The sequence below is a fragment of the Anser brachyrhynchus genome, assembly GCF_964034855.1.
Source record: "Anser brachyrhynchus genome assembly, chromosome: 5".
Lineage (NCBI taxonomy): Eukaryota > Metazoa > Chordata > Aves > Anseriformes > Anatidae > Anser > Anser brachyrhynchus.
The window spans coordinates 39322073-39349036 of record NC_137699.1 but is presented as its reverse complement, the minus strand read 5'-3'; the positions used below and the strand labels follow the sequence as shown (position 1 = coordinate 39349036).

General features: G+C 40.9%; 1 protein-coding gene across 6 annotated transcripts in view; it reads left to right on the top strand.

The window, feature by feature from the left end:
* Nucleotides 1-26964, top strand: part of LRP5 (LDL receptor related protein 5) — a 161716-nt gene that overhangs the window by 38856 nt on the left and 95896 nt on the right. For 5 of the 6 annotated variants that reach the window (XM_080593163.1, XM_080593167.1, XM_080593166.1 and 2 more), the window contains one exon: nt 16059-16455. In XM_080593163.1, the coding sequence (XP_080449289.1) occupies nt 16059-16455 (397 nt within the window). Of the gene's footprint in view, nt 1-703; nt 959-1543; nt 1608-16058; nt 16456-26964 lie in introns of those variants that run through there. The other variant, XM_080593162.1, reaches the window with a different exon arrangement.

Genomic DNA, 26964 nt, shown 5'->3' with positions numbered 1-26964 from the left:
GCCAGAGGGATGGGAGAAGGGATTGGGGGGGGGGTATTTGCTTACACTGTCTGGAATGAAACCCTGGTTATAGTGTAGTGCTCCACTTGGCACATCTGGGTTCCCATCTCGGCTCCGCCACAGCCTGAAATGTGTAGCCACGGGTAAGACCCCTAATCCCAGTCTTCTGTGGGCTTCCTTTCTTTGTCTTGTGTGTCTAGATGGCAAGTTCCTCAGGTGTGAGTCTTTCACAATGTGTGTGCGTCGTATCTTGAGGGTGACAATCTCAGTTCTGGCTTCTAGGTGTTACTCTAAAGAATGGTGTAAGGCTTGTGCTTTTTTTCCCCTTGCATAGTTACTTTGAAGGGAACGTATTGAATTCCTTCTCACTTTGGACCTCTTCTGTGATGAACTGAAAACTTTTTAGGCATTCATTTCCTTTCTTGTTTGGGAAAGGCAGATATGTGTTGGGTTAAAACAATAATTAGGCTGTGCTGTTTATACAGGTGGGGAAGCATGTGGGCAGAAGAAGAAAACTTCTCAGAGTGAACTAGGAAGAAAAGAATATGTTTTTTTCCCTTCAACCTGCTGCTGAGGTTGAAATGCACAAGACCTTTCTAGTTGCTTTCTAGTATCTCTCCAGCTTGCTGTTAGGACAACTTTGTGTTTCTGCAATAGGAGAGTATCTGACAACCTTGTGGCAGCTGCTCCTCTTTGTGCAATGAAGGTATTTAATTTATTCTGGCAATAGTATGCCATTGAGACTCAGATGCAAATTTTAAAAGGTAAAAAAGCATAACTTAAAAAAAGTCAAAGATGAATTGTAATTTGTAGCTCTACATGAAAATATTTTATAATCTTCTTTTTGTGTATGTGTGGGTGGCTAGGTCTGTGTTTGGACATCAGACTTGCATTATGCATTGCTGTTCAGACACTTCAGAACAAATGCTTTAACCTCTCTCCTGACCCTGTTATACAGGTAGGCTGGTTAAATGAAAATTTTGCTTACTGCTTATTCAGATCATGTTTGTGTTGACCTGTTCTGATGTGGAATTTAAGAAATGAATGGTTTCAACCCGAAATGAGTAGTGGTGTTTATGTGCCTTTGCTATGAAAAGTCCGCCCCGTTAACCTCTCTGTGCAAAGTGGTAAATTGTGCATGGATTCCTTATAGGACTGTATTAGACTCAGAGAGCTGCATTAGGAATGGATGTTTTTGGGGTCACGGTACTGGTAAGCCACCTGGCAGATTGTAATTTGTTTTCTATTTTACCAGACCACCTCCTGCAACCACTGTTTAAATATTGCCCCTCTTTGCATTGCTTCTAAGAAACAGTTTCATACTTTGATTAAGGATTCAAGTACAAACTTGCGTTTTGCCTAACACAATAGGGCGCTAGTTTAAATTCCATAGCGGTGTTTACCATTTTCAAACCACACTGGAGCTATCTGTCAGCTGACTCAAGACAGTTTTCTTTGTGAGAATTAATATGGCACTGTGCTTGTGACCACAAAAACTGGAAAGAGCCTGTCCATTGAGATTTCTGGTATTTTCTGATTTTAGAATAAGCAGAAGTGGCATCGAAATAGTCTCTTACGTGGTACTGCAGCTGGGCTTTGCCAAAATGGTAAGTGCAAAGGCAGTGCTTAAAAATACGGATGGGGGATGTGGCAGGAGGAAACCATACTTGGATGTTTCACATCCTATGATGCGGAGTACATGGCAATAATTCATTTCACTGCTGTTATTTTAAATGTACTAGGCATGGATTCCCCCACCCCCAGTGTTATGCTCAGTGCAAACTGAAAATTTGTCCTATTGATGCATAAACTGGTGTGGAAAAAATGCAGACGAAGGGGTTACTTCCGTGAACACCTAAACAGTAGGTTTGTGTTAAATGATATAGGGGAAAAAACGAACAGACCTGTAGTGTCCCCTTTTAGATTCTGGATGCCAAATGTTTGTGAAGGGAGCAAGGCCCATTTCTGTTGTTTTTGCAGTTTATTTTATTCCTTCTTGGTTTGGCAGACAACTGTCTAGCCAATAATAGTAGATTATGCAGTGATGACGGTTCCAAAATCTTAATGGATAAAATAGTGGTTCTACATCATTTGGAAAATTTGGCTTTCAAATTTTCTTCAGGACTTCAACAAATATAGGCTTGACAAAGGTATGCTTGTTTCTAATCTGAATTGTTTCCAATTCCTAGTTCCAGATGTTATATTAACTCCAAAGGGCGCACATCTTAAAAAAAAAAAAAAAAAAGCTGAAAAGAGACTTCTTGCTTCTGTCTGCACTAAATATATGATATTGCTAAAACTACAAAGAATTAGCATATGCTAGATTTGACTAGTGGCAAATGTCATTCATTGGAACAAACGTATAGTTGAGTCAGATAAAATGTCACTCATTGGAATAAATGTATAGTTGAGTCAGATATAAAGGTCTCAAATGTAGGTTCTACAATAAGATTTATTTTTATTCTGTTACAAATCTTCCCAAATAAAACCGTTTGTTAAGTGGAACCTGCCCCATGATGCTGTGCTTTAGGAAGTATGAAGCAGGGAGAAGTTTCTAGTGACTAGTTGTGGACAGCACTTCTGTGCCAGTCGTATGGCTGTCTTCCAGGCAAATATTCAGTGTTTTGGTTTTGTGTTAGCTGGTTAGGAAGGAGAGCAAAAAGAAGGTGAAGTGGAAAGGATTATTTAAGATAATGAAATCTGTAATATTGTACTTGAATTTGTATCAGTGATAATACTTAATTTACAACCTCTGATGTAGCACATAACTATCACAATCTACGCTCAGCTCTGTAAATCATTCCTTGCTGGGGATGTTTCTGCTTTAGCCAAGATCATTGATTAAACTAAATTCGGTCCTTATGGCTCCTTCGTTTCTCTGTAAGGCCAGTGTTTGTCCTGCTGCAGCAACACGAAGGAACATTTTTTCTACTGTCTTCTATATTATTCTATAAATCTAAGTGTTGCTCAGTCTTGTGGAGTCAAACACATGACATTTTGAAAACGTGTTTTTTTTTTTTCTCAAGCATCTGGTCAAAAAGAGTGGTTTCCCTGGAAGAGAAGGCATGTTCAAAATTTCACTAACTCTTCTCCCACTTTCTGTCAGAAGTTTGCCAAGGGTCTGGAAAAAAATAAATCTGAGCTTATTTTGGAGTTAAAATGTCCATAGTATGTTACAAACTGAGTGGAAAAATGCTTCCAAGATCTGTAGGGATTCCAGTGCTTCTTCAATTAAAAAAGGCATCAATTCTAGTAATTTCCATCATTTGGGTGGGATTAACAATTTCTGTTACTGCCTCAAGTTTCTCCTTCATCAGAGTCAGTGCTTATACGTCCATTTATCTTACTACAGTTGCAAGAACGTATAGAATAATTTTAGGACTGTAAAGATTATTGCTTGTGATGTTGCTAATCATTAGTAGAGGTCTGAAAGCTGCCTTGCAAATAAAATGGGGAAGAAAGGGGAGGACCTATCCATTGGGTTGCTTCAGGTTTTGCATTGGCAAATCTGGTAAGTGTAAAAATACTGCAAAAAAGACTTAGTACCAAGCTAAGGTTTGGCGGCATGTCTCTGTTGGACAGAAGAGCTTGAGTGGTGTTTTCTCCATGCAGTTATTTTCCTTTTCAATTGGAGTGGCTTGCTGATAATTCCGCTGTATCACAAATCAGTGAGGATCAGGCTTGAGTCTAGACTGGAAAATTGGTTAAAAAAAAAAATTCTTTCCAGTATGTCAGTGCCCAAAGGGTCTCTAAGAGAGAGCAATGAAGTTAAGTACAAATGCCAGCCTGGCTGAAGAAGCGTGAAATAGTTCTGTGCTGTTTGTCCCTCCAAAATGTTGAATTTCAGGACATTTACAGGAAAACCAGTTGTCATTCCCATGCCTCCAGCATAAAGTTGGCTCTCTAAATTTGGACTGTGTAGGTAATATTCAAGAGAAGGCAGATTGTATCAGTCTCCTTGTACTTATTTTTATAGGCCGGTAGGCTGTGTGTGGAGGAAGGGAAATGCGTTTAGGAATTCAGCCCCAGAATATCTCCTTGGCTTTCTTGGAAAAGATTTTGAGTCTAGATGATGATTTGAAACTGAAGAAAATCCGCGAGAGAGTGGAAGTGTGGGACCTTGGACTCTTAAAAGATGAGTTACGTAGGAGCCATTTAATGGTTTTGTTCTGTGTTGTTTTGCTTTTTTCTGTTTTTCTTTACAGCTAACTAATTACTTCTCTGCCTAATGATGTGGCTATTAACTGGTCCCTTCTTCAGTGTCTGAATTCTGGTGCTTGTAGCCTCGTGCCTGCAGTATGATACGTAGTTGGGGCTAAAGCCCAAACACAAGTGGTGGGAGAAGGCTGAGCTATTGAAGTGGGCAGGTGGCACCGAGTCTGGAAACCAGTTTTTGTCAGGGTATAATGGGCAGGAGAGGAAACTAGAGGTCCCAGGACTTTTTGGGTGAGCCCTGGGCTGTTGCCTTTCTTCTGTGTTTTCTCTCGTGTCCTGGCAAAACAGGCAGGTTTTTCTGCAGGCACAACCAGGAGCTCATCTCTGAGATTGCAGGGGGGACCTCCCCGTGGGTGTTGTTTTCTTCAACGCACAGGTTCAAAGGTAAAGCTGCCTTTACCATACAGTGTTTCTAAGCGGATAGTCCCAGAAAGGAGACTAAAAACAACAACAAAAAAAAAGCATCGATGCCAGCCTCTGGTTGAACTTCCTTGTGTGTTCCTGCCTGTCCCCAGCTGCTGGCTGCTCCCCAGCCTCTCTGCTGCCTTGCAGATGTTTTGATGCCCCAAGAGCTGCCAGCATGACTGCACACGCCGTTGCTTTCCTTGGGAGGATTCTGCCAAAAGGATCCAGGTTTGAAAAGGCGAGCCCAAAAACGTGTGCTACGGCAGCTCCTTCGCCCGGCTGAGCTGCAGCCGGAGCACAAATGGAAAAATGAAACAAATGGAAAAACGTTTTACTGTTGCAGTAGGTTTTTAAGAAATGCTCTCAGTGCTGCTGCAGTAGAGATGCAAATGGATTTACATTGAAGGGCCACAGACCTGGCCTTGAAGCAAATGTGCATGCCATCAGCAACTTTTTTTTATGCCTGTGTCTTCTTGGTGACTTGCAGAGTGACCGACCTCAGAATATGGTCCTGAGACTTCTCAACTGCATTTCTCACTGAGGTAGGGTCACCATGGGCTTGTATGAGAGGCACTGTAAAGGAATACTCTTCTTCCCACAGTGAAAGTAACTTGTGTTTTGGAGCCAGGGTTACACGTTTGCATCTCTCGCTCCTACAAAAGGCGTAGCAGAGACCGTGGTTTGGTGTAGCCGAAGGAAGCGAGATGCCAGTGCAGTGCTCTGTGATGTGTCTGGAGCGGTTCGCTCCTTGCATTTTGAGACAGCAGCTGGTGCGGGAGGCCTGTGACAGCCCTCATTGTGTCACACTGTTCTTAATTTAACATAGAGGGGATTTGGAGGCTAGCTGCAGCTGGCTGTGATGGGGGTCAATGGATAGTCCTTGCATATACGATGGGTTTCCTTCTCCTATCCGATTCCTTCGTTTGGACGCAGTGGCAGACTCGAGCAAACCGGTGCTTTTAGAAACCAGGGCTGCCTGGAGTTTGCTGCTTTGCCCTTGAAGCTGATGTCGATTCCTCCAGTGCGCAGGTAATTCTGCGAGTCTGCATTTGGGAGCACAGGACCTTGGGGTCTGGATACTACGATCCCTTGAAGACTGAGAAACTCCAGGGCAAAACTGGAAGGGAGCCAGCTTCAGAGCAGCTTAAAACAAAAATGCTGCTCGGCAGTAAAACAAACCAACCAACCCAAATGCAACATGTCCACAATGAATTAGGTGAACTGCAGCAGAGGGACTCGAGAGGTATTTTTTTTTAATGATAGGTTGCAATCAGATGTGTGTTGGTTTTTAAGCTAATGCAGTTCCACCATTATTTTTCAGGGTGTCAGACATTCTTCCAGACAGCAATCGTTACCTTAACTGATACGTTAGACCTGTACGTTACTGTTGTCCAGTTGTTCAGAAAGACTCGAAAGGTTTTTCAGCTTCCTTGTGGAAGGTCTGGAATTTACTGTCTGCATTTAGAGTGGGATTTTCTGTGGAGCCAGGGAGCTTTGGCCTTCATTGCTGAAATTTGATGGCAATTCTGTTTAAACTCCCTTTGAATTCAGTACAAATCCAAATCTCTAACCATCACCAACCCAAAAAGTGGACTGTTGAGCTGAGCATGCTCAACTTAATAGTCTTAAAAATGCGTAGTAGTTTTCAAAGCTTGCTGTTGGTTCTCATGTGGAGGAAGAATGTCCTAATCCCAAATAGACAACATATTTACATTGAAGCTGTCACATGCATTGTGGTTATTGAGTAGCAAAGTCCTATTATCCTATCACAAAAAGCTTATATAATGGTTACTTCTTCAGAAGTACTGTGCTTAAAAACTGACAAACTGTTGTGAACAGCATACTTTTGCTTTTGCTATGTTGAAACTGGAAAATCCTATGGATGTTTTAACCTCTGTAAAATGCTCAGATGGAGAATCTGAGGTCAGGAAGAGGTGGAGGTTCAGACTGCAGAGAGATGATCTGTTTAGCATTAGCTAGTCAGGATTGCATGAGACTGCAGTCCTCACAACTGTTTGGCTGAGCACCAGCTCTGCATTACATAGAGAGCGATTGCCAAGAGCCGGGAGTTTTGCAATAATGTTTAGAAATTTCCTCTATTTAACAAAACAGAGCAGAGGAAAATTGCTCTATACTCCAGTGAATTGTATTCTCCTCTAAATAAAATGGTTAAAGTGGTTGAGAGTCTTATCTAATGAGTATCTGAGCAACTTCATATATGTGTCCCCAAATCTCTGCTGATATTCTGGTTTTTGTTCAGTCATCTAGCACATCCCTAAACACGTTTTGCGTGCTGCTTGGTGGTCCGGGCCCTGTTGGCTGCTCACATGGGCTTGGCTGTCCTCCTTCCCAGCTGCTGAACTGTGTTAAGAGATGATGAAATATGCTGTTCCATGTAACCAATTTCAGTATTTGCTGCAGGGATATTAAGGACAGTCTGAGAGCTATTGCCTTGTGCACCAGGAGGGGAGTTCATGTGGCATGCTTAATGGGTGGTCTGTGGGAAAAGAAAGAAAAGCTTGAGGAACCCTCCATAAAAATACGTCTGTAGGAAGGTGGTCTGAAAGACACACGGAGAGCTTGTTTCCAGCCTCTGCAGAGATGGAAGTGTGCTAGGTTATGTGTGCTGAATCCAGTCATTTGCCTGTTCTGGTGTGTGAAGGTTTTTACTTGGAGTAGGCGATGTAATTAGGAGCGAGACAAAACAGTGAGTAAGTTCAGAGTGTGCTGTTGGGGAGTTTTGAAACATTTTAGTGCCATCCCAGAGAATCCCAACAAATCCTAAGTTACAAATAAGGAAAAAAAAAAAAAACAAAGAAAATTAAAAGGCAGCTTTTCTGGATTTCTTCAGAGAAATCCTTTCACGTCTTCCATCCAGGTGCTATAAACCAATTCAGGCCAGTTGAGATGAAATTGAATATAACGTTTTATTGTAAATAATAATGTTAACAGTGACAAACGGTAGGCTGCCAAAATCAACACTGAACTAAATCTCTTCTTCCTCAGACACTGTTATTATTGGGGGGGAAGAATCCTATGAAATATAATGAGATCTTAAAAAATAAGCTTGCTTATTTTATTTAAGAGCTAAATAGCAGTTTGTTAATATTTTATCATATTTTAACATTAGTATTCAATAAAAGGTACTAGATGCATCTGCTCTGGGAGGCTGACAGGATCGTGACTATGATGTTACTGGGAGAGGTGTGTGGTTTTTGGTGGCGGTGTTTATTGTATGTCTTGCGTTTCAAGACACAGATGAAACTCCTTTGCTGGGGTAAGATTTAATTGAACAAAAAACTTCAGGGGGATGGCTATCCAACTGCTATTTAAAATCACCTTTTGCAATGAATTCTACAGCTTCTGTAGCATGTTCCAGTGTCTTCAGTGCATGTGTTGCTCTGTACCCCATCCACATCGACAAAAAACCTGAAGCCTGCCCAGATCTAATTTGTTCAGTGCGCCTTTTCTCCAGGGTCTAAGGATAAATGATCTTGATCCTCTTGTAAAAGCTTTTACTGGTCGGACTGTTATTTTACTCCTCTCTTTCTCCATGACCACCTTAACACACCTCCTAAACAAGGAGAACAAATCCTTTAATTCTTTCACTTCATGTGTTTTCTGAACCCAGTTACAACTTATTTTTTACGCTTTGCTGTGGGCCCTTTCCAACTTGCTGCTGCTAAACTAGATGTTCTCTAAACTTACAGCTAATTTACACGAACCCTCCTTCCAACATATGTGTAACTAAAGCTTCTTTGCTTCTTGTAGGTACATTGGTGGCTGAGCAGCCTCTCTTAGTCTAGCCTGATGGCAAATAGATGACTGAGCTCCTGGTTGTCTTCTAATACTTAACAATGATACTCAATATAATACTTAGCATATATAAATAAAACTGGCATCAAATAGGTTTGTATTTCAGGATACAAGTGTGGATAGGATTACTTTGCACTGATTTATGCCTAGTGTAACCATGTAAACAACTTAAAGTATAGGTTTTTAAAGAGTAAAATTTACGAAAATTGCCTGACATCTGCTACACACTCTGGGCATAAATGTGGGATATTCTTAGTGGTTTAAAATAACACCTCAGTCTCCCCAGAATTTCAGACCTCAATTCCACCCAAAATTAGATAAATTGCAAATGAATCCTCCTTCCATGATAACCAGAACGCTTAATTTCACATTTTAGAGGGGGAAATTACCATCAAATGGATTTGGAGTGTTAGATGGAGTGGAGAGTGGGAGGTGTGGAGTGAGTGAAAATGGAGTGGAGGGTCAGAGGAACGGGGTGGAATGTGGGAGAAGGAATTTATTTTCCTCTCAAAGGTGGGACTTTAAACCAGCCATCACCAAATAGCTGTGTCTTTACAGCTCCTCAACCCCCATGCTCACTGCCTGATTAATTAATTTATTACAAATGGAGCGAAGAATAGGCTGCTGAAGCAAGGTGGTGTATGTGGGAGGAGAAGTGGTGAACCTTGGTTTTGGGTCAGGTCTGCGAACTGCTACCACCTACCTCTAGGTTGCAGCAAGAATATTCTTTAATTCAGTAATTACACTGGGAATTCACCTTATCTAGAATAATGGGTTTTGAGGATGAAAGTCATAGCCTTCTATTCTTTGGAGGACTGTATCTGGCAAGTTTAAACTCGGGCTGGATATGCGCAGTTAGTACAAGATCAACATTTAATCTCTCTTTTTGAAGTTGGTGATCAATGGATTTCAGATTCTCTGCAGCAGCAGCTGCCAGTAAAAAGGACTGGGGTCCAGAGCTTAGGGTTTTTAAGAAAGATTTTTTTTTTTTTCTGCTGAATATATAGCAGTTGTGTTAAAAAAGAAAGGAAATCTGTGTTTGTGGGATTTGTGCGTGCCATTGTCTTCTTGCATAGTGAGTTGTCAGAATTTTATTTTTAGTTGTGCTTGATTTTTGGAGATGGGTCTGGCAAAACTCTTGATTCCCATACTTTCTCTTCCAAGCCTGAATCTCTTTCCTTTTTACCTTCTTTCCTGGGTCTTGATGGGTCTTGTAGCATCTGTGTGTTCTGGCATGTGAGCTTCCTGCTGCCACCAGCTGCTGGCTCACCCCCTGAGCTAAGCCAAGAAAAATGGGACTAACACCCAAAAGGGTGACAGCATGTGGAAGAACTTCCTTCTCTGGATGTTTAAAAGCAGCCTTATGCTTTGTATCAAAGGCCTAGTCTCCTTATGTTCCGAAAGTGTTAGAGCTGAACGAGGAAAGGGATCACACTGTGCTGTTGATCTGGTTTCTCTGTTGAATTTCAGGCTGGTGGGACTGTACTTAACCGAGCTGTTTCTGTGCAGCAGCTATTTTTGAGCACAGAAAGCTGGTGCACGCTGGCCCCATATCCCGCCTTAGAGTTTGCATAAGACTGTAACACACTTGGGTGCAAAAGTTTTGACATGTTTGTTTTTACCATCTTGTGTGCCTGTGGCATCGGGTGTGGGGGTTGTTTTTGTTCCATGGTAATGAGTGTTTTTGTGGTTTGGGACATGGACTGCTGCAAGAATTAGATGCTATTCTCTCTGTCCAGCAGCACAGACAGCTTAACCACGGAGGTCTCCGATGCATTTGTCCTGTTAAGAATTGCTATAATATTTAAAATTTCAGCTGTTGCACATACTGTTATTTTGGATAGCTGGTTTAGGTTGTATGCTTATTAAAATGAGATCTTCATTCTGTGTTGTGAACCAGGCTCCCGTGATCCTCGGTCGTGTCTGTTAAAAGTGCAGCCAAACCTTTCTATGACCTTTAGCCTAGTTAGCTGTGTTAAGATTTGTTAAGTAAGGCTTTTTTCCTGGGCTATACATAGGATTTATGTGTCTTCCAGTGCTTTCGAGAGTAAGAATCATGCGTGTGTCCAGTGGTGTCACGCCTTCAGCTTTCAGGGGATGCGGACAAACTGTGGGCACGTAAACAACTGTGAGCCAGTAATATAAATATCTCTGCCTAAAACCTGATAGCTCAGCTCATCTTAGTAGGGCTACTACAGCTTCACAACTGACCAGCAACTGGTAACATGCTGTCTTGGTACTACTTAATGTCATCTTGGTCTTAGTATGTCAATGAGTTGAGCAGTGTCTGACTTTTGCAGAACTACTGCTGAAACCAAGCGCGAAGGCTGTTCCTGAAGATCGTGTAGTCATCTAAGTGCAATTGGCAGTCGTTTGTCCCACACCACTTCTGCTGGGGCTAGCGGAGCGCTTCGTAAGCTTTAAGTGCTATAACTGGGACTGGAGAAGTTAAACCCCAAATGAAGGTTAATGACTGAATTCAGAAGCAGGTTGGGGAACAGGAGGCACATACTGGCCTGCTCTGCTAGAAGGCAATTGATTATAGCTGGCAGATCGCATCAACAGAAGATTTGCCCAAGAGCATTCAGAAGATCTAGAGCAAAGCTGGAAACCGAACCCAAGCAGGCTGATCAGGACTGTTTTCTCCAGCTAACAGACCAATGAGAAGCTGCATTTTCACACTCTTGTGCAATAAGCTTCTGTGTAGACAGCTCCCTCATAAACTCAAGGGTGTGTTTTCCAATAAGCAGAAAACCACTGGAAAATGGTGTTTTAAAAATGTAGTGTCTTTCTAGAATAAAGTGATGTTCTTCAGGCACTGCATAATCCAGATTAGGCTGTAGAACTACTACAGATCTGTACCTAAACTGCAGTAGTTTTTACCTGTTTAGAGTTCATTTGTTACTTTGTGGGATATCACGTTCTTTTTTTTTCTTTGTCAAGGGATTGTGATCTCCAACTATGTACAGAGGTTGTAAATGTTGCCTATTATGGAAAAATATGAACTGTTCTAATTTTACTGAAGAAAATACAGCTTTTTTTTTTTAGTAGCTACATTAAAATGTTGTCGTTTCAATTGGGTGGTAATAGGCTGCATATAAACAGTTTGTCCTCCACATTCATCATTCATCCTCTTAGTGTTTATTCTTCTCTCTTTTCAAAATAGAAGCTGGTTTTCCTTTTCCAGCATTTTGTAATTGTCTGGAGTGTTGCTGATCAAAACAGAACATAGAAACAAGTGTTCCTTTGAGTGTCTTTTAACTTGCTACCCATGAAATAACTTCTCAAGCAAGGGATGCTGCATCTCGTTGTCTAACAGATAAGCTCATTTGAAGGTAAGCAGTAATTAAAATTGCTGCTAGTTTTTTGGGTCTGCTTCATATGCCCTCACCTCTAGCTCGTCTTAGTAAAAAGGGTCAGAGGTTTCAGAGGAGTTTGGAGTAGGATGCATCATGAGCTTGACCACAGATGGATTTTGAATATCAGCCCACAGTGACAGTATTTACAAATCAGTTGCTTTCACTCAGATTTCTGTAGAAACACATTGACTGTTTGACATAATAAACATGACTGAGTTTATGGCATGAAGATGGAGCAGGTAGTGGTAAGAGCAGAAATTGTTATTAACCGTATTTCCAGTTTGCCTTTTTAAGAGCTGTGCAGTTAAATGCACCAAAGATGAAGTGTTCTTGGAAGCTTCAAGCCCAGCTCAGGATTTGAGTGTGAGACTTGGATGGTTTGTAAGGAGATTGATCTTCACGTTTTTGGAAATGAACCTTCCATTCTACATACAGATGGGATTAAAAATAAACAAATTAGTACTATGTGTTGATGGCATGATATTGAATCTCTGGTTGTTCTGACGATGGCACAGAAAATCAAGTTGTTTTATTTTTCATCAATCGCGTTTGTTTTGTTTTTCTGAGCTTTCTGTGTTTTCTCATTCTAATGCCTTTAAAAAATAAATGGTTATAATCACATAGAGGCAGAATGTATTGTTTGAATTGCTAAACTGTTGAATTTAGTAATTCTATGAAACTAAATGCCATGAAGCAGTTGCCAGCGTATTAGAAGTCTGAGCTGAGGTATAAGGCAATTTTTTCTCCCTCTCCCATATGTCTTAAAGCCCATCTTTGTTGGTTGCAAATGACTACAGCGGTATTGCCATAGGTCATGTTAACTGACTGCTGACTAGCGGCCTTTCCCCTTCACGCCCCAGACGCCCCTGGGTTGTACACTTTACAATTCAGTGAATTGTTCACAAGTGTGAACTGATTTTTCTTTGGTCGGGTTGAAGTCTGAAAAGGCAGGTATGTTAGGCTACCAAGAGGAGTGCATCTCTTAGCTGTGAAAGTCTAATGCTACTTATAAAGGCTGCTGTTTTACCTATCTTTCTAGAAAAGCATCTGCTTTCATGAGTGTCCCTTTCAGATTTACTCTTTACTTACTGGGAAAGTTGGAAGTTTGCAAAATTTTGTGAACTTTTCTTTGGACACCACGGAGTTTGTATTTACTTGAAAAGCTGCAGAGTTGGCAGAACTAACCTTGCCACGGCGTTAAGAGTTTGGACCTAATGTGGTAAGTGCCAGGCCATCGAAACGGAGCATTTAATCTCTCTTCTGACTCTTGTGTTATTTGCAAAGTTGGGAGAGCCTGTGTTTCTTCAGCAGCATTCCGAGCAGGAATCAGTGTTGAGAACCAGCTTGTTGTTTTGATTCCTGTTTTTTTCCCCTTTCTTCTCCATGCCAGCAGTGCTCTAAAAGTGCTCTGCGGTGATTTTTATAGAACATGGTCTGCATAAAACATGCTAGTGGGGAGGAGCAGAGAAGTGAATATGATTTTTAAAATCAGAGTTGCACCAAATCCTTTTTTTTTGTTTTCCAGAGGAAATTGAATAGTCATTTGTTTTTTAAAAGGGATGAACTCTGGACATCTTTCAATAATCAATCGGTTTACATCTATGTACAAATGCACTGAAGTTTTAACACAACTGCAAGCAGGGCAGTATGATTTCCCTGCTGGGTGTTCGTAGCAAAAACAATGCAGCTGTACTTCAATCAGGACAACTCTGAAGCACAGAAGTGACAGTGAACACAGCGGTTAATGTGTTATCTGTATGCTGTTGCCCTACTGTGTGCATCAGTGGGGAAGAAATCTCTTGAAAGGGATGGGGAACTGGGATAATATTGATACTGATTGGATTAGACGTTGTTCATGTCTGATCTTTAGTTAAGAAGCTGTTGAGTTCCTCTGATGTTGATTGGAGTTGATATTTCAGGCTCCTTTTTCCTTTGTAGCAGTATTAATGATGGCTTCAGTGTGGAAATGTCTAGTTGAAAATCTGTCTATTCATATTCCGTAAAACATTTTGGGGACTATATATATATTTAATTTTGTACATAGACCTTTTATGGCTTTAATCTTAGGCTGGATATGGGACAGGTTTGGTGAAGCAATATGCATAACTGAAAAATCCTGTCCCAAAGAACTTGTGACTTAAACAGAGCCCGCTATCATCAAACTTTCCAAGTGTTCAGATGGTTTGGTACAGTGCCACTTAAAATAGACATAGTTATGGGGAAACAATGAGTTGCAGAGAAGAAAACAAGCACTTTGCATTCTAGATGTTTTTTTCTTCTGTTTTCTATAACTAACCTGTTGGGCTTTCGTGATATTGCTAGTGCTTTTAAAGATGACAGGGGAGGACGTGGCAAGTTAGGAAATGAGATGGAAGTGATACTGGGACTTCATTACTTAATAAATAATTCTCTTCAAGCTTTATCAACTTTTCTGAGTTATAAATGTTGTAGAAGAAAAATGTTTTATGTTCAGTGAAGCATTCACGATAACAATTGTCTGTCTGTGTGCTGTCCGAGATCCCCCGAAAACCTGCAGCTGAATTAAATTTTCCTTATTACTTTCATCAGTATAGACTTCCTCTAAAAAAAAAAAAAAAAAAAAATACAGCCATCTCTTTCCTGACTCGGGAAAAAAGGCAGCGCAGAATGTTAATAAAAAGGCCGAGTTTTTAAGCATGTTTTTAATTTCATCTGAAGTTGAGTTGTAGACTCTGACGGAGCCCTTAGCCTGCAGATAAATACATAAAGTGTTTTTCTGGACGTACTTTGCTTTGGCCCATGAAGTTCCAGGTGCTCTCCAGTGCGCATGTAGTTGGAGCCAGAGGTCAGGAGCAAAGCAGTAGCATGGGATCAGGCTGCCAGCATAGCAGACCTGCAACTCAGAACTTGTATAAACTGTCGTCCTTTCAAAGGATTGGAGGAACCGAGTGTGAAAGACATTATCAAGAGCTGACTTTGATATATCATATACAGTAATGTGAATTTGAAACTGGAGGTATTTATATCACAGGCCTGAAGTAATAGACGAAATAACGTTATCTGTCGTTGCTGCTCTGTTCTGTGTGTTGTTCCTTGAGATGAGTGGCAAGCTTATGGACCTCTGCTGGTTGTGCGTTGGAAGCAAAAGTGTCAAGTGAAATACTGAAGCTAGAAGTCAACAGCTGATCAGCATAGACCTCCGCCAGCTGTTGTTTGAGATAGAAGAAGTGGAAGAAGGGATGGGGAGAGTACTGGGTTTCAAGGTGGCCAACTGTAGGGGCAAATGAAAATAGTTCTTCATTCGATGACAGAAGATCACTACCAGACTTTGTCAGTCTTAGGAGAAGCTGAGGGAGCTCCATTACTTCCAGAAGTTAATGACTTTTTCTGGAACGTTGGTGTTCTCCTAACCTGCCAGTAGTATTTGCAGCCGTGACAGGTATGGTAGCACCATTGTACTTGGTTGCTGTCTCCTGAGCCATATCTGAAGATAAGTAATTTTCTAGTTTACTGCTGGATGAAGAAGAAAGACTGTACTCTTAGGGGAGAGATGAAGTAGTTAATTTGGCCATCAGTCTGACTGGCGTGGCTGGGAAAGCATGTTCTGCAATACGTCTATTTAACGTCCTCTTCTGGAAGGAGCAGTGGGGCTGAATCATGCCTTTGGTCCCATTTGTAGTGGGTCCTTCAGAGGACACTTATGCTTTCCCTTTCCTGGAGTTTTGTAACCTGGCTTTTTAGAATTTGTCCTAAACCTTAGTTTACGGATTGACTGAAGGTACCTGTGCATGTGGGCTGGAGTATTCATGATTACACTGGAGGGTGTGAGTACAATAGCAAAGAGTTTTTTGTTTGTTTTTCTGAACTGGCAAGGTATTTCCTGTGTTAATATTGGCATCTTGTCTATGTTAGTCTCAGTTGAATGCTCTTTTACCTCAACCCACTTGCTAACGTGTAAGAATGAGTTCTAGGTGAGTTTGGACTAAACTACTGAAGGGCCTCAGTCCAAACCCTTCGGCTGTGTGAAGGACTCTATTGTAGATAAGGAATCAGGCCCACTTATCTCTGTCTTTTCTTTTACTCCTTTGTCTGACAAATAGAGGCAATAAGTTATGGGCAGTGTGCATTTTTCTCTCACGTGAAACTTCTGTGTTCCTTTTTGCTGTATTGCCTGCCCTGATGATCTGGGAAAATACGTCTTCCTTTGCTGTAGTCATACTCAGCACTTGAACATCTGTAGATGCTGCTAATGCTAATATGTTTTTGTTTTTTTTTCTTCTGTAGCATCTCCCTTCCTGCTTTTTGCCAACCGTCGGGACGTTCGACTCGTGGATGCTGGAGGCACGAAGCTGGAGTCCACTGTGGTGGTCAGTGGTTTAGAGGATGCTGCTGCGGTTGACTTCCAGTATTCGCAAGGCATCGTTTTCTGGACAGATGTGAGTGAAGAAGCCATCAAGCAAACTTACATTAACCAAACTGGCAATGTGGTGCAGAATGTCATCATTTCTGGTCTGGTTTCCCCGGATGGCCTGGCATGTGATTGGATTGGGAAAAAACTTTACTGGACAGACTCAGAAACCAATAGGATAGAAGTAGCTAATCTCAATGGAACATCTAGAAAAGTCCTCTTCTGGCAAGACCTTGATCAGCCCAGGGCAATAGCTTTGGATCCGGCTCATGGGTAAATATTAATTTGACTTAAATGCTTAAATGGCTACGGTCGTGATTTATGTTGGGTTTTCATTTCTGAAAGAGAAACATGGTCTTTTGTTTCAGTTTACATTTTCCCAAGGTATTTTTCTCAAGATCCATAACTGAACATATGTTTAAACTTTAATATTTTGTGGCCAGAAATGAGAGTCCTGGGCCAAAAAGAAAAATACAGCTGTTCTTAGGTGCCAAGTCAAATACTCGATCAGTATGATTGCCTAACTTATTCCATAGTGCTTCTGAAACGTAATTAATTTTTCCAGCCTTTTTTATTACTATTCCCTCAGTTATCTTGTCTGGTAAGTTCCTTATTTGATATATGATATCTGATGTGTCCAGTCAGCAAGGTGTGTAAATCTGTGTGAGTCAAAACAGAAATTCTTTCTTGCTGTGCTCTGGTAAACACAACCAGGATATTTTTAAGTGGTGACTTCAATGGTTATGTTTGTGCTGGCAAGTGAAAGAACCCAGGTGAAATCAGGGGCTCTTAATGCTTTAAGATGACCAGGTTAGGCAGTAAAAAGAGAACAGGCTGAATTTGTTGCAATGACCAGTCAGGTGCTTGTAGTACTCTTGAAAATACTTGTCTCTGTATGGTTCATCCATCCCTCCCTCTTCAATAACCTCCAGCCCTGCACATGCACTATTTGCTGTCCCCGTGCACAGACAGTACCGATGTTCACTTTGTGCCCTGTATTCATTGCAGTGATAATTGAAGGGGTCCCTGCCCCTTGTGGAAATCATACTGTCAACAATGATGAACTGTGGATAAGGGGAGCAGCAAGGAAGTATTATGCTCACAAGCAAAGCTAGTTGCTGTTTTTAGTTTGCTACCCTTTTTTACAACTTTTTCTGAGAGTATTTATCTTCTTCTTCTGTATGGTATATGCCTTTAGGTTTCTCATCTTTAAGACGATCTGACATCAGCTGACAATTTCATTGAGTCTAGCCTCGTTGTAAAGGGATGTTGAGTTAATGCAAGGTCTTAGCATAAACCACAGAAAAAGTAATTTTATTGCTTATTGGTAAAATGGAACTGACTGCTCTGGGAGACCAGCAGTCTCTGGAGAAATGATCTTCTTCAGGTGTGTGAGAAGTGAATACTGAAACAGAGCAATGAAAGAGGGCAGCTTGGGATTGCTGTGTCAGCAACTGCCATATGCTACAGACTGAAGCTTTGAAAAGTTATTTTTGCAGAGATCTCAGCATAAGGCTTTTCAGATGAATGGGAGGTGTTATGGGTACATTTATGATACATATACGAAGGACACAAAAGTACTAAATGAAACTGTGTGCACCCAAAGAAACAAAATCCTTAGTTTTGTTGACATACCAAGCGCCAGAGCTGCCTGTGTTCTCCAGATAAATGATAGAAGGGGAAGTAATAATTGATAAGAAGGAAAGTGGAGAGACTGTTTTGGACCACAGGACTTTCAGGAGAGACTTTGTCCTCTTAATGCTGACTTCACTTCTGCTACTGATGCCTTCAGGTGAAAGGAAGGAGAGAATTTACCTGCAGGGGTCAAGAAGTTCAGTAAAATATTGATTAAAAAAACTTCAAAACCTGAAATCTGTAAAATTCTTCCCCTAGCAAGTTGTTGTATGCAAGTATTTTAAGTAAAGTAGCAGGAATCCTATCTCTATCCTTACAGTAACTCATCTATGCTTAATTAACAGTGTACACTAACTTTAAATGAGTTCAGTAGTATAATTTAAAGAGAGAATATGATGTTAAATTCAGTGTTTCGTAATGAAGTAGATCAGAAATAGTGGAATGGCACTGTCCAGCAATACTAATGCCAGGCTGACATCTCATAACTGGATCCAGTTCCTCACCTTTTGACTGTTTTCTTTAGCGTAGCCTACATGTTGGTCATGGAAATGCATTTTATGTCTTATTAGGTGCTTTCTGACTTTTTTGAAAAACTGATGGGTTTAATTGGGGATTTCTGGTAACATTCCTCCTATATTATGGGAAATGCAAAATTATTCTTTTAATAGAAACTGGATTAAAACAACTGGGAGAGAAAGTGTGGCTGGTACAGTCAAATGGAAAGCTTTTACAAAAATCACTGGTATTGTGTGAAGCTGTAGTGTTCTGCAGATCTAATCCTTGGTTGTGTTTGGAAGGAGGAGGAGGCACAGGCGTGGTTTATTTTGCATGACTTTGAAAGACAGATCTCAGTGGCAATACTCTGTTCAGAACAGATGTGCAGCATTTCTTAAGCATACACAAAATTGACCGAGTCTAACAATAGAGGACTTTGTTTCACACTAGCTTCCTGTTGCCTGGGAGTTGTACTGTGTCCAGTTTACAGCTCAATATTTTGTGGTTATGAGACACATTCCAAGATTAAGAATACAGTGCCAGCTTACAAGGAAGTTATCTGGCATTAGCTGCCTGGTATGTGCTAGGCATCATGCCTTGGGTTTGCCTTTCTATGGGTCCTGTGGTAGCCTTCTCTTTCCTTCCTGGAGGACTTCTCCACTTCTAATTGTCTTGCATTTACTCCTCCAGAGAAAGTACGCAAACATGAACAATCACTGTGGAATGGGCTAATATAAGGAACAAAATTTATTTGCCAAAATGGTAGGTGTCTGCAGGTGTACTGGTCACCTTGCAACATTTTGGTTTTGATTATCGTAATTACTTGAGGTGAGGAGAGAATGATAGTTCTTCTGATTTTTACACAGATAATTTTTTTCACTTGCTGGTGTGGCTTTGCTGAGCATTAGTTCAGTCTGTAGGGTTTTTTTTTTCCGTTGGGAGCAGCAGCGTTAAATGAAACGCTTCCATTGGATTTTAACTTGTGGCAGATATTTCTAATGTTTAGTCTGATTTAAGTATTAATCCAGTGCAACAAAGCAAAGTAAATTAAACTCTAAGCATTCTGTGAAAATTAAGATACATATATTCTTTATAATTAACCGATTCATCCCCATTAAGGTTTATTAAAATCAGCCTCCATAGAGCTGCTGTTCTGGTTAAAAGTGACAAAATTCAGTATTGCTTAATTGCATGAGAATCCTATTGAATTAAAAGCAGATTTGTCCAAATAACTATGTCTGTTAGTTTAATGCAGTGACCTTAAGTCAACAAATCACATACGTGGCATGACAAATTTGAATTTAATCTGATTTTACAACCAATTTCATGTGGTAGATCTGAAATATTTTATAGGTGTAGACATGACATTTGACTTAGGCACAGCAGGCTCTGGGTTGGAGCTCCTCTAGAAACAGTTGTTCCTTATTGACCAGTATTTTCTGGGGTAGGAAAGTGGGTTTGTCAAGTATGTTATCATATATCTATATGTTAACAGAATTTCTGTCATTAGAATTTATTTGTAATGATGAAATGTGTCCTTGTGCAGATAGGGGACACCGTTACTTCCCTTGTAGCTTCAGTGAGGCTGTTCTGCAGAGACGAATGGAAGACCCAGTTTCATGATTGGGAGTTTACATTGGAATACTGTGCCCAGTTTGGTATTTGCATAATATATATATTTTTTTCCATTTTGAATGCAATTCAAGACATAGACTAATTTGAGAGAATAGAGGAGAACGTACTGAATATACAGTAATCCTGAAAATGTAGCCTCTGAGGAAAGATCAAATGGTTTCATGTTGTTTGTAGAGAAGGAGGTGACAAAAGGGATGGAGAGGAACATGAGATTTGAAATACATAGGTTTTGACAGATGATTAGCAAAGTTGTTCTTAAAACCTTTAGTGTTCAGTGTTAGAGACTCTATGACCTCTCTGGGCTATCTTTTCCAGGTCTTTAAGTAGCCTTACCATGAGAAAGCTTTCTTAATAACAAGCCTAAATCCTCTTCACTCTTTTCTAGTTGTTTTTTAAGCTCAGTACTTTCAGTCTGGTCTACTGTGGGCTTATGGAGTATTCAACACTAAAGGCTTTAATAAGAGTTATTTTGATCATCTCTCAGGAATGTTGGAGGTGTAATTGACCATGGTGTAGGGTGTGGAGATGGACTAGCTGACTTCTAGAGGTTATTTTTAAAGCCTATTTTTCTGTGTTTTCCAGCTGAAATTCAAAAATTTGAAAATATGAATGTGATTTTTTTTAATGTTTTGGCAGGACTGCTAAATAGTCACTTGGTTGTTTTTGACATAATGACATTTATAAAGAGAGCATCATCATTTCCACACCAAACTGGCATTCCTTCTTTAAAGGTAATGCTTGTCTAAAGCTTTCTATATTATGGCAGTGGAATTTGACTGAATACTCTGAAAGTTCAATTATGTTCTTCGTAAAGGATTTGTTACCTGGAGTAGGCAATATTACCTGGAAAGAATTTCAAATAGGGCAGCAGTACAAATCGTAGTATAACGTGAAAGAGAGGCCCTTGTCATCCACCACATAGCCTCAAACAGTTATTCAGAGCACTTCTGGAAATTCTTTCTTTTAAGGCAAGCAATGAGAGACTATTTTAGATCATCCGTGCGTCTTCACTCTTCACAGCACCAGTGACAAATCTTCATTTGTACAGGATTTTCTTATGCCCCGATCGTGATTAACATGCAGCTGATCTTTATGATTTCTACACCATTTCTTAGGGAGTAGGAGGAGGTCGATATCATATAGCAAGAGGATGGCTTTGGTTGTCTCGGTGCTGGTGTTTGAGGTGACCCAGGGACGTGGTCTTCATTTTGCTATTGGCCCTGAGCCCAAAGAGATGGTGGAAGCTGAAATTTCCTTTGATTAGAAGTCTTTGATGGATGCTGGTTTTTAAAATGCACAGAGGATTGTTCTGTTCATCGTGAGTGGGTGACTTTGGTTTGACTCAAAACATGTTTTTATTTTTTTCATGTAAAATTAAGCAATGATATAAGCTGAAGTACGACTTTTTTCACGTAACCAGTTGAATGTGAACTTTAACAGGTTTATGTTTGTTTAATTGTGTTTGAAATTACAATCTTGCAAACGAACAGGCCTTGACAAATCATTGATGGTCAATTGAGTGTCCTGTTTTCCCAAGTTTTGAGTTAACCTGCATCAGGATGCTGAAATAGATCAAATCCATTGGCTTGAGTCAAGCATTCAAGGGCGGTTGTGTGAGATCTGTGGGTAAGAGAGCAAACATGTCCCTTGCAGGACTGAATTGCTGCTGTTCACTATGTTTGTTGGATCCCTGCCCTCTGTTAAGTCAGTACAACGTGTAGGTATCATTTCTTGGACTGTTCTGACACACTGTAATCCAGTGTTCCTGTAATCCAGTGTTCCTTATGGTCACAAAGACGATTTAGGATTGGAGCATATGCCATAGAAGGAGAAGCCAATTGAGCTGAGACTGTTTAGCCTGGAAAAGAGAAGGCTCAGGGGGATCTTACCAAAGTGTATAAATACCTTGATGAAGGGGAGTAAAGAGGAAGGAGCCAAACTTGCATCAGTGCTATCCAGTGAAAGAACTAGAGGCAAGGAGCACAAACAGAAATAAGTTCCACTTACAAAAGAAAAAAAATCTTTTCTAGTTCGAGGGTGGTGAAACACTGGAACAGGTTGTACAGAGGGGCTGTACAGCTTCCATCCTTGGAGGTGCTCAGAACCCACCTGAATGAGGTCCTGGCTGACCTGCCTTGGTTGACCCCACTTGGAGCGGTGGGATTGGAGTAGGTGATCTCAAGAGGTCCCTTCCAACCCGAACAATTCAATGTATCTGTGAAAAAGGTGCCATTCTGGGGTAGGGCTCCTGACCTCCCAAAGTCCTTTCCCTACCTTCTTTTCTGAGACTTCCCTGACTAACCTAGAGTGGAGGTAGGTTGCTGAGTTGTTTGTGGGGTGCTGTCAATATGAAATGATTTCTTTAAATATTTTGCGTCTTCATTCCTCCTCAGAAATGTCTGGGAAGAAAATGTTACCTTGCATTCTCCCTTTTGCCTTCTTTACCTCATTTTCTGGCCAGGAGGAGCAGTTATAAGGGCTCATTTTAGCTTCTTATAGTGGCTTTCCTGTTTTCTGTATAGTTTTTTTTTTTGGCATATGAATATGGTAGGTATTCTTTTAGAGGGGTAAGTGCTTTACCTCCCCCCCCCAAAGGAAACCTTAGCAGTGCAATTTCTTTTTCTTGTTTCAGAGGGTTTTGCAGTAATACTGAGTTCCAAATGGAGAATTCTCTTCCTAACCCTGCTGAGCAGTGCAGCCTATCAGCTGATAAGCCACTGTTTCCTCTTCATTCTCAGCTGCCAAATAGCATCCTATATACATTAAAAGTATTTTAGGGAATATTAAAAGAATAAACCTTTCACAATGAAAGACATTGTAGGGAACCTGTAGTGGAGAGAGGTGGTTCTCGGGCTTGTTTTCTTTTTGTTTTTTTATAAATATGCACTTTAGAATGGATATGGTGTGATTAGTTGTAATTATTACCTGCTGTAGCATATTCTTGGGCTGGAGCAGGAAGATCTTTTATTTATTTATATATATATTTATATAAATATAAATGAAGATGATCCAGGTTGAAAAAAGGAGGCAACTTGAGTAAGTGTCTTGCAACTTCTTGCTATGCAAGACAGCCATTCTTTTTCCTTCTCTAGACGATTGGCGCTATTTCATGTAGCAGTTGAGTTTTTGGAGCTTAAGCAGTTGGATGTGTAAGTTTTGAAGGAAGTAAGTTTTGAAAGTGCAGGATTCTGAACTTCATGGCAATTTCCTGTGAACTCCTGTTTCATGCCTTGGGCTTGTATAAGTTGGAGAACTTTGAAATTGGAGAAGTCTGTGCTGATTTACATCGTCTGTATGACTGGCCCGTTTTGTGTAAGCAGGTTATGTAAGATTTGGCAACCGCATTGCATTTGGGGAGGTGGAAAAAGTGTTCAGCCAGTGTGGCTTCTTTTTATTATGACCACGGTACCTTCCAGCTCGGATGGCTGATCAGCTGCTCTTTGAGGGCATAGCTGTGATTTGTAATCTCTTCAAAAACGATGACAACAGAGATGAAGCAGCAGGAAATAAGAAATGACCTGCAGCTTTACAACTGAGGGGAAATACGGTCCTCATCCTGTTTTTGCTTCTGCACCTGGAATTTTAAAATGAGTTAAGCTGGCAACATTAAGGCCACTGGGGTGCAGTTCACCAATTTTATAATCAGTTTATTTTGCAAGGTGGCTTTCAGTCCCGGTCTTCTGATATTACTGAAGCACCATTTAAGCCCTGATTCAGTGTGGTAATCAAGTATGTGCCAAAATCCAGTGACTTGTTGGCTGTTAAATTTCTGGCTGATATGAATTTCTTTCCCCACAACCCTGCACTCTTTGTTTTTGAAAGTTTGGGGTTAAAGGCTAAAACCCAGCAAAGGAGAAGTAGTAAATGACAATTAAGATTCCCCAAAGAACTGAAGAAAGGAACCAGAGAATTTGTCCCAGGGTTGATTCTCTGGTGCTCCTTGGTTTTTCTTTTTGAGAGTAACAATTTGTGATAGTTGCATAGCAGTGAGTTTTCCTCACAATGGCTCTTTTATTAGCTCTTCAGGAATTCATGTTTTGTTTTGCTTTCATAGCCTCACTGTTGTTACGCTTTTATTTACCTGTTGTAATCCGGGGGGATACAAAACTCCTGGGGTGCTAAATCTTAGCCCTAAAAACAAAATCTATTGAATTTGTGCTAAAATACAAGATAGCAGTTTTGATATTTTTAGCTTCCCCCAGTTGTTATGGTGTGCCCTAACCCAGGGATATTTAAAACTGTGCAACTTACACTTAACCAACCAACCAAAAGAAAAAAAAAAAGTTTGCAGTGCTGCTCAAGCTAAGTTTGTGTCATTCTTTCCACAATAATCGTGGATTTTTTCCAGGATTTATAACTTGTCCAGAAACTGTCTGTCTTCAGCTGAATCTCAGTGTAACTTGTCTCAGCCAGGATACTGTTGGTGTTTAATTTGGTCCAAACTAGCTTTGTCACTCTTGCAAAACAGAGTGGGAAAAAAAAAAAGGAAAGTTTGACACTGCATTCTTGAAAATCCCCCACAGGCATGCATTTAAAACATGACATTTCATGGCCTTATTAATGTCTCGTGTCAAATGCTGTGTTGTGCCTTGTGTTGACCAAAAAAAGTCAAAACAGCCTGGATGCTATGGTGTGGAAGGGGGTTGAAGCGGGCTGCCCTAGCTAGTGACAGCCCATTTGCTAAGGTAGCTGAGAATGTTTTCTTGTAGGGTCCTCATGTCAGAAGCAGATATGGGGACCAGGGAAGGAAGGAACTGCTTCGTTTGGCAGCGGCATGGTTTTAAATAGGCTTACACAGACCAGAGATTCCCCCTCCCTGCTGCAGGAACAGTTCAGCTGTTCTTATAATGATGTCTAAACTCCCAGTTCAGTCTTGACGTGTTAAGAGACCCCCAAAATGGTGTTTCAGTTCTGTTACTTTGGTTTTAGACGTTTGAATGGCAGCAGCATCGATGAGGATTGAGCTTGGCTCCTGCTGATGAGCTGAAAAGTAGGGATGTAGTTCTTCTTTGGCAAATTATGTGTGAAGTTGAAAGTGCCGGTTATATCCAGCAGTCTCTGCGTGGTCACGTATGTGCCTCGTGGGAAAGCACATATCAGCTATGAAACAGGGCAACAGGTTCAGGGGGCAGAGGGGGAGAGTTACTGGAGCTCAAGCTCCAAAAATATAGTAGAAAAGCCATGGGGGCCCTTTGGCTTACCGACTTTTCTTCATCTGAATGCGTTGAGCTTCAGGGCAGGCCGCAAGCCTTATTTAAGAAAAGAGAATTGAGAAGAGGGAGTTTGCTCCAGGGTAATGTTTTGCGTAGGTAGGATATTTTTCATCCTTTTTATTCTAGCCTGCTTTTAATTGGACTTGGGTAGTTTTGTCTCTTTGTTTTGCTTTAAGTAACTATTGCAGGATTTCTGATTCAGGTCTGAGCTACTTTTTAGTCTGTATTTATGCGTTCAAGTATATAAATGAGTGTGGCATTATCATAACCATATTAAATAGCCTAACATCGCCTTTTGATAGCCAGGGTTTTCTTCATTCAGCAATCAGGTTTTTGACTGCTCTGAACTGATTCTTCACTTTGTAGTGAATTCAGAGATGCTACAAATCTGTGAGCTAGGGAGGATGTAGGAGAGAGGAAATTCTGTTTTGTGGTTTGAAATTTCAAGTGGGAATTCCAATTCAGGAATTCTGGATAACCTTTTTTTTCTAGGAGCAAGAACTGTTGATGCTGGGACAGCTGTACGGGGACTTGTCTCTGTCTCCCTCCTCCTTGTTCATTTTCTTTCCTGTAGAGAGGTCTCAGGGTGTCCTTTGAATACTTAAAGCTAGCATGGGTGAGCCAAATCAGAGAACTGATTTGACTGAAAAATGACTCAACCAAAAATGGCCGGATCAGTTCCTCAGTCTGATTCACCAGCTGGTTGTATACACGGTTTCTTTTATGTCTGCCCTTCTCTGGCTTCAGTTGTTTGTCAATAGCTGCCTCACCACACAGTTTGAACTGCCACAAATTACAGCCTGACCTGTTAAGGAAAACCAAAATGAGTGGCAATTTACATTCATACGTTGGTTTGTGAGCTGTGGCAGCTCAGCTCCTGCCTCTGCTTCTTCGGGAGCAGCTGGCCTGGCCTGGCTGGGGGAGCTCAGACATTTTGGGAAGGCGCTTGGGGACAGGGATCCAGTGCAGCCATCCCGAGGTGAGCCGTCTCAGCTCATGAATCAGAAGCCTGAGGCCTCATTTGTATGGAAATTTTACTAGTTCAGCTGGCAATTTTTTTTTACCCTCCCACACTCAAGAATGTATGTTTATTGTGATACGAGTTGTTTCTTTCTCTGTTTGAGCTCCTGGTGGCAGGACTTAGCTTTAATGTCACGTAGTTAGTGCGAATACCCAGCTGTTACCTGTCCAGTGCTGCTGTTGATATAGCACAAAGAACCTGGCGTGTTGGGGAGTCCGGTGCATGGACACTTAACTGTGTTTGAGAGCTCACTCAGGTTGAAGGTTTGCTGGCACAGACAATGCCAGAAATATCTGTATCGGCACTGGGAAAGCAGTCAGTTTTTCTGAGTGGCCTGAGGTAGCAATGTGTAGGGTTAGCTGTGTTGTGTTTGCACCCCTGGCGTGCCTAATTTGCAATTTGGATATCTGTCTCTGGGTAATACTGGCTGGAAACCGACTGTCCTCTCCTAGTCAGAAAGCATCTCTTCTAACTGCACAATCTCAGCTCACCCAGGCACTGGAATTTGCTGATTTCTCATCTTCTCGGTGTACCAACTTTAAAAAGGAAGTACAGCGATGGTCATTTTGGAAATTGCTGGTTTGGGTAGTAATCAGTTGTTTCTGAATGTGATTTAGGATATCAAGTTGTAATAATTGGACATGCAACTTGTAATAACTGGGCATACATTGGTTGTACATGCTTGTGACAATCAGGTGGTGCCCAACATTTGAAATATGATGGCAATATGTTAAGCAGGGGCAATACTTTTGAGACCTGCTCTAATGAAAGACTTTTTTTTGG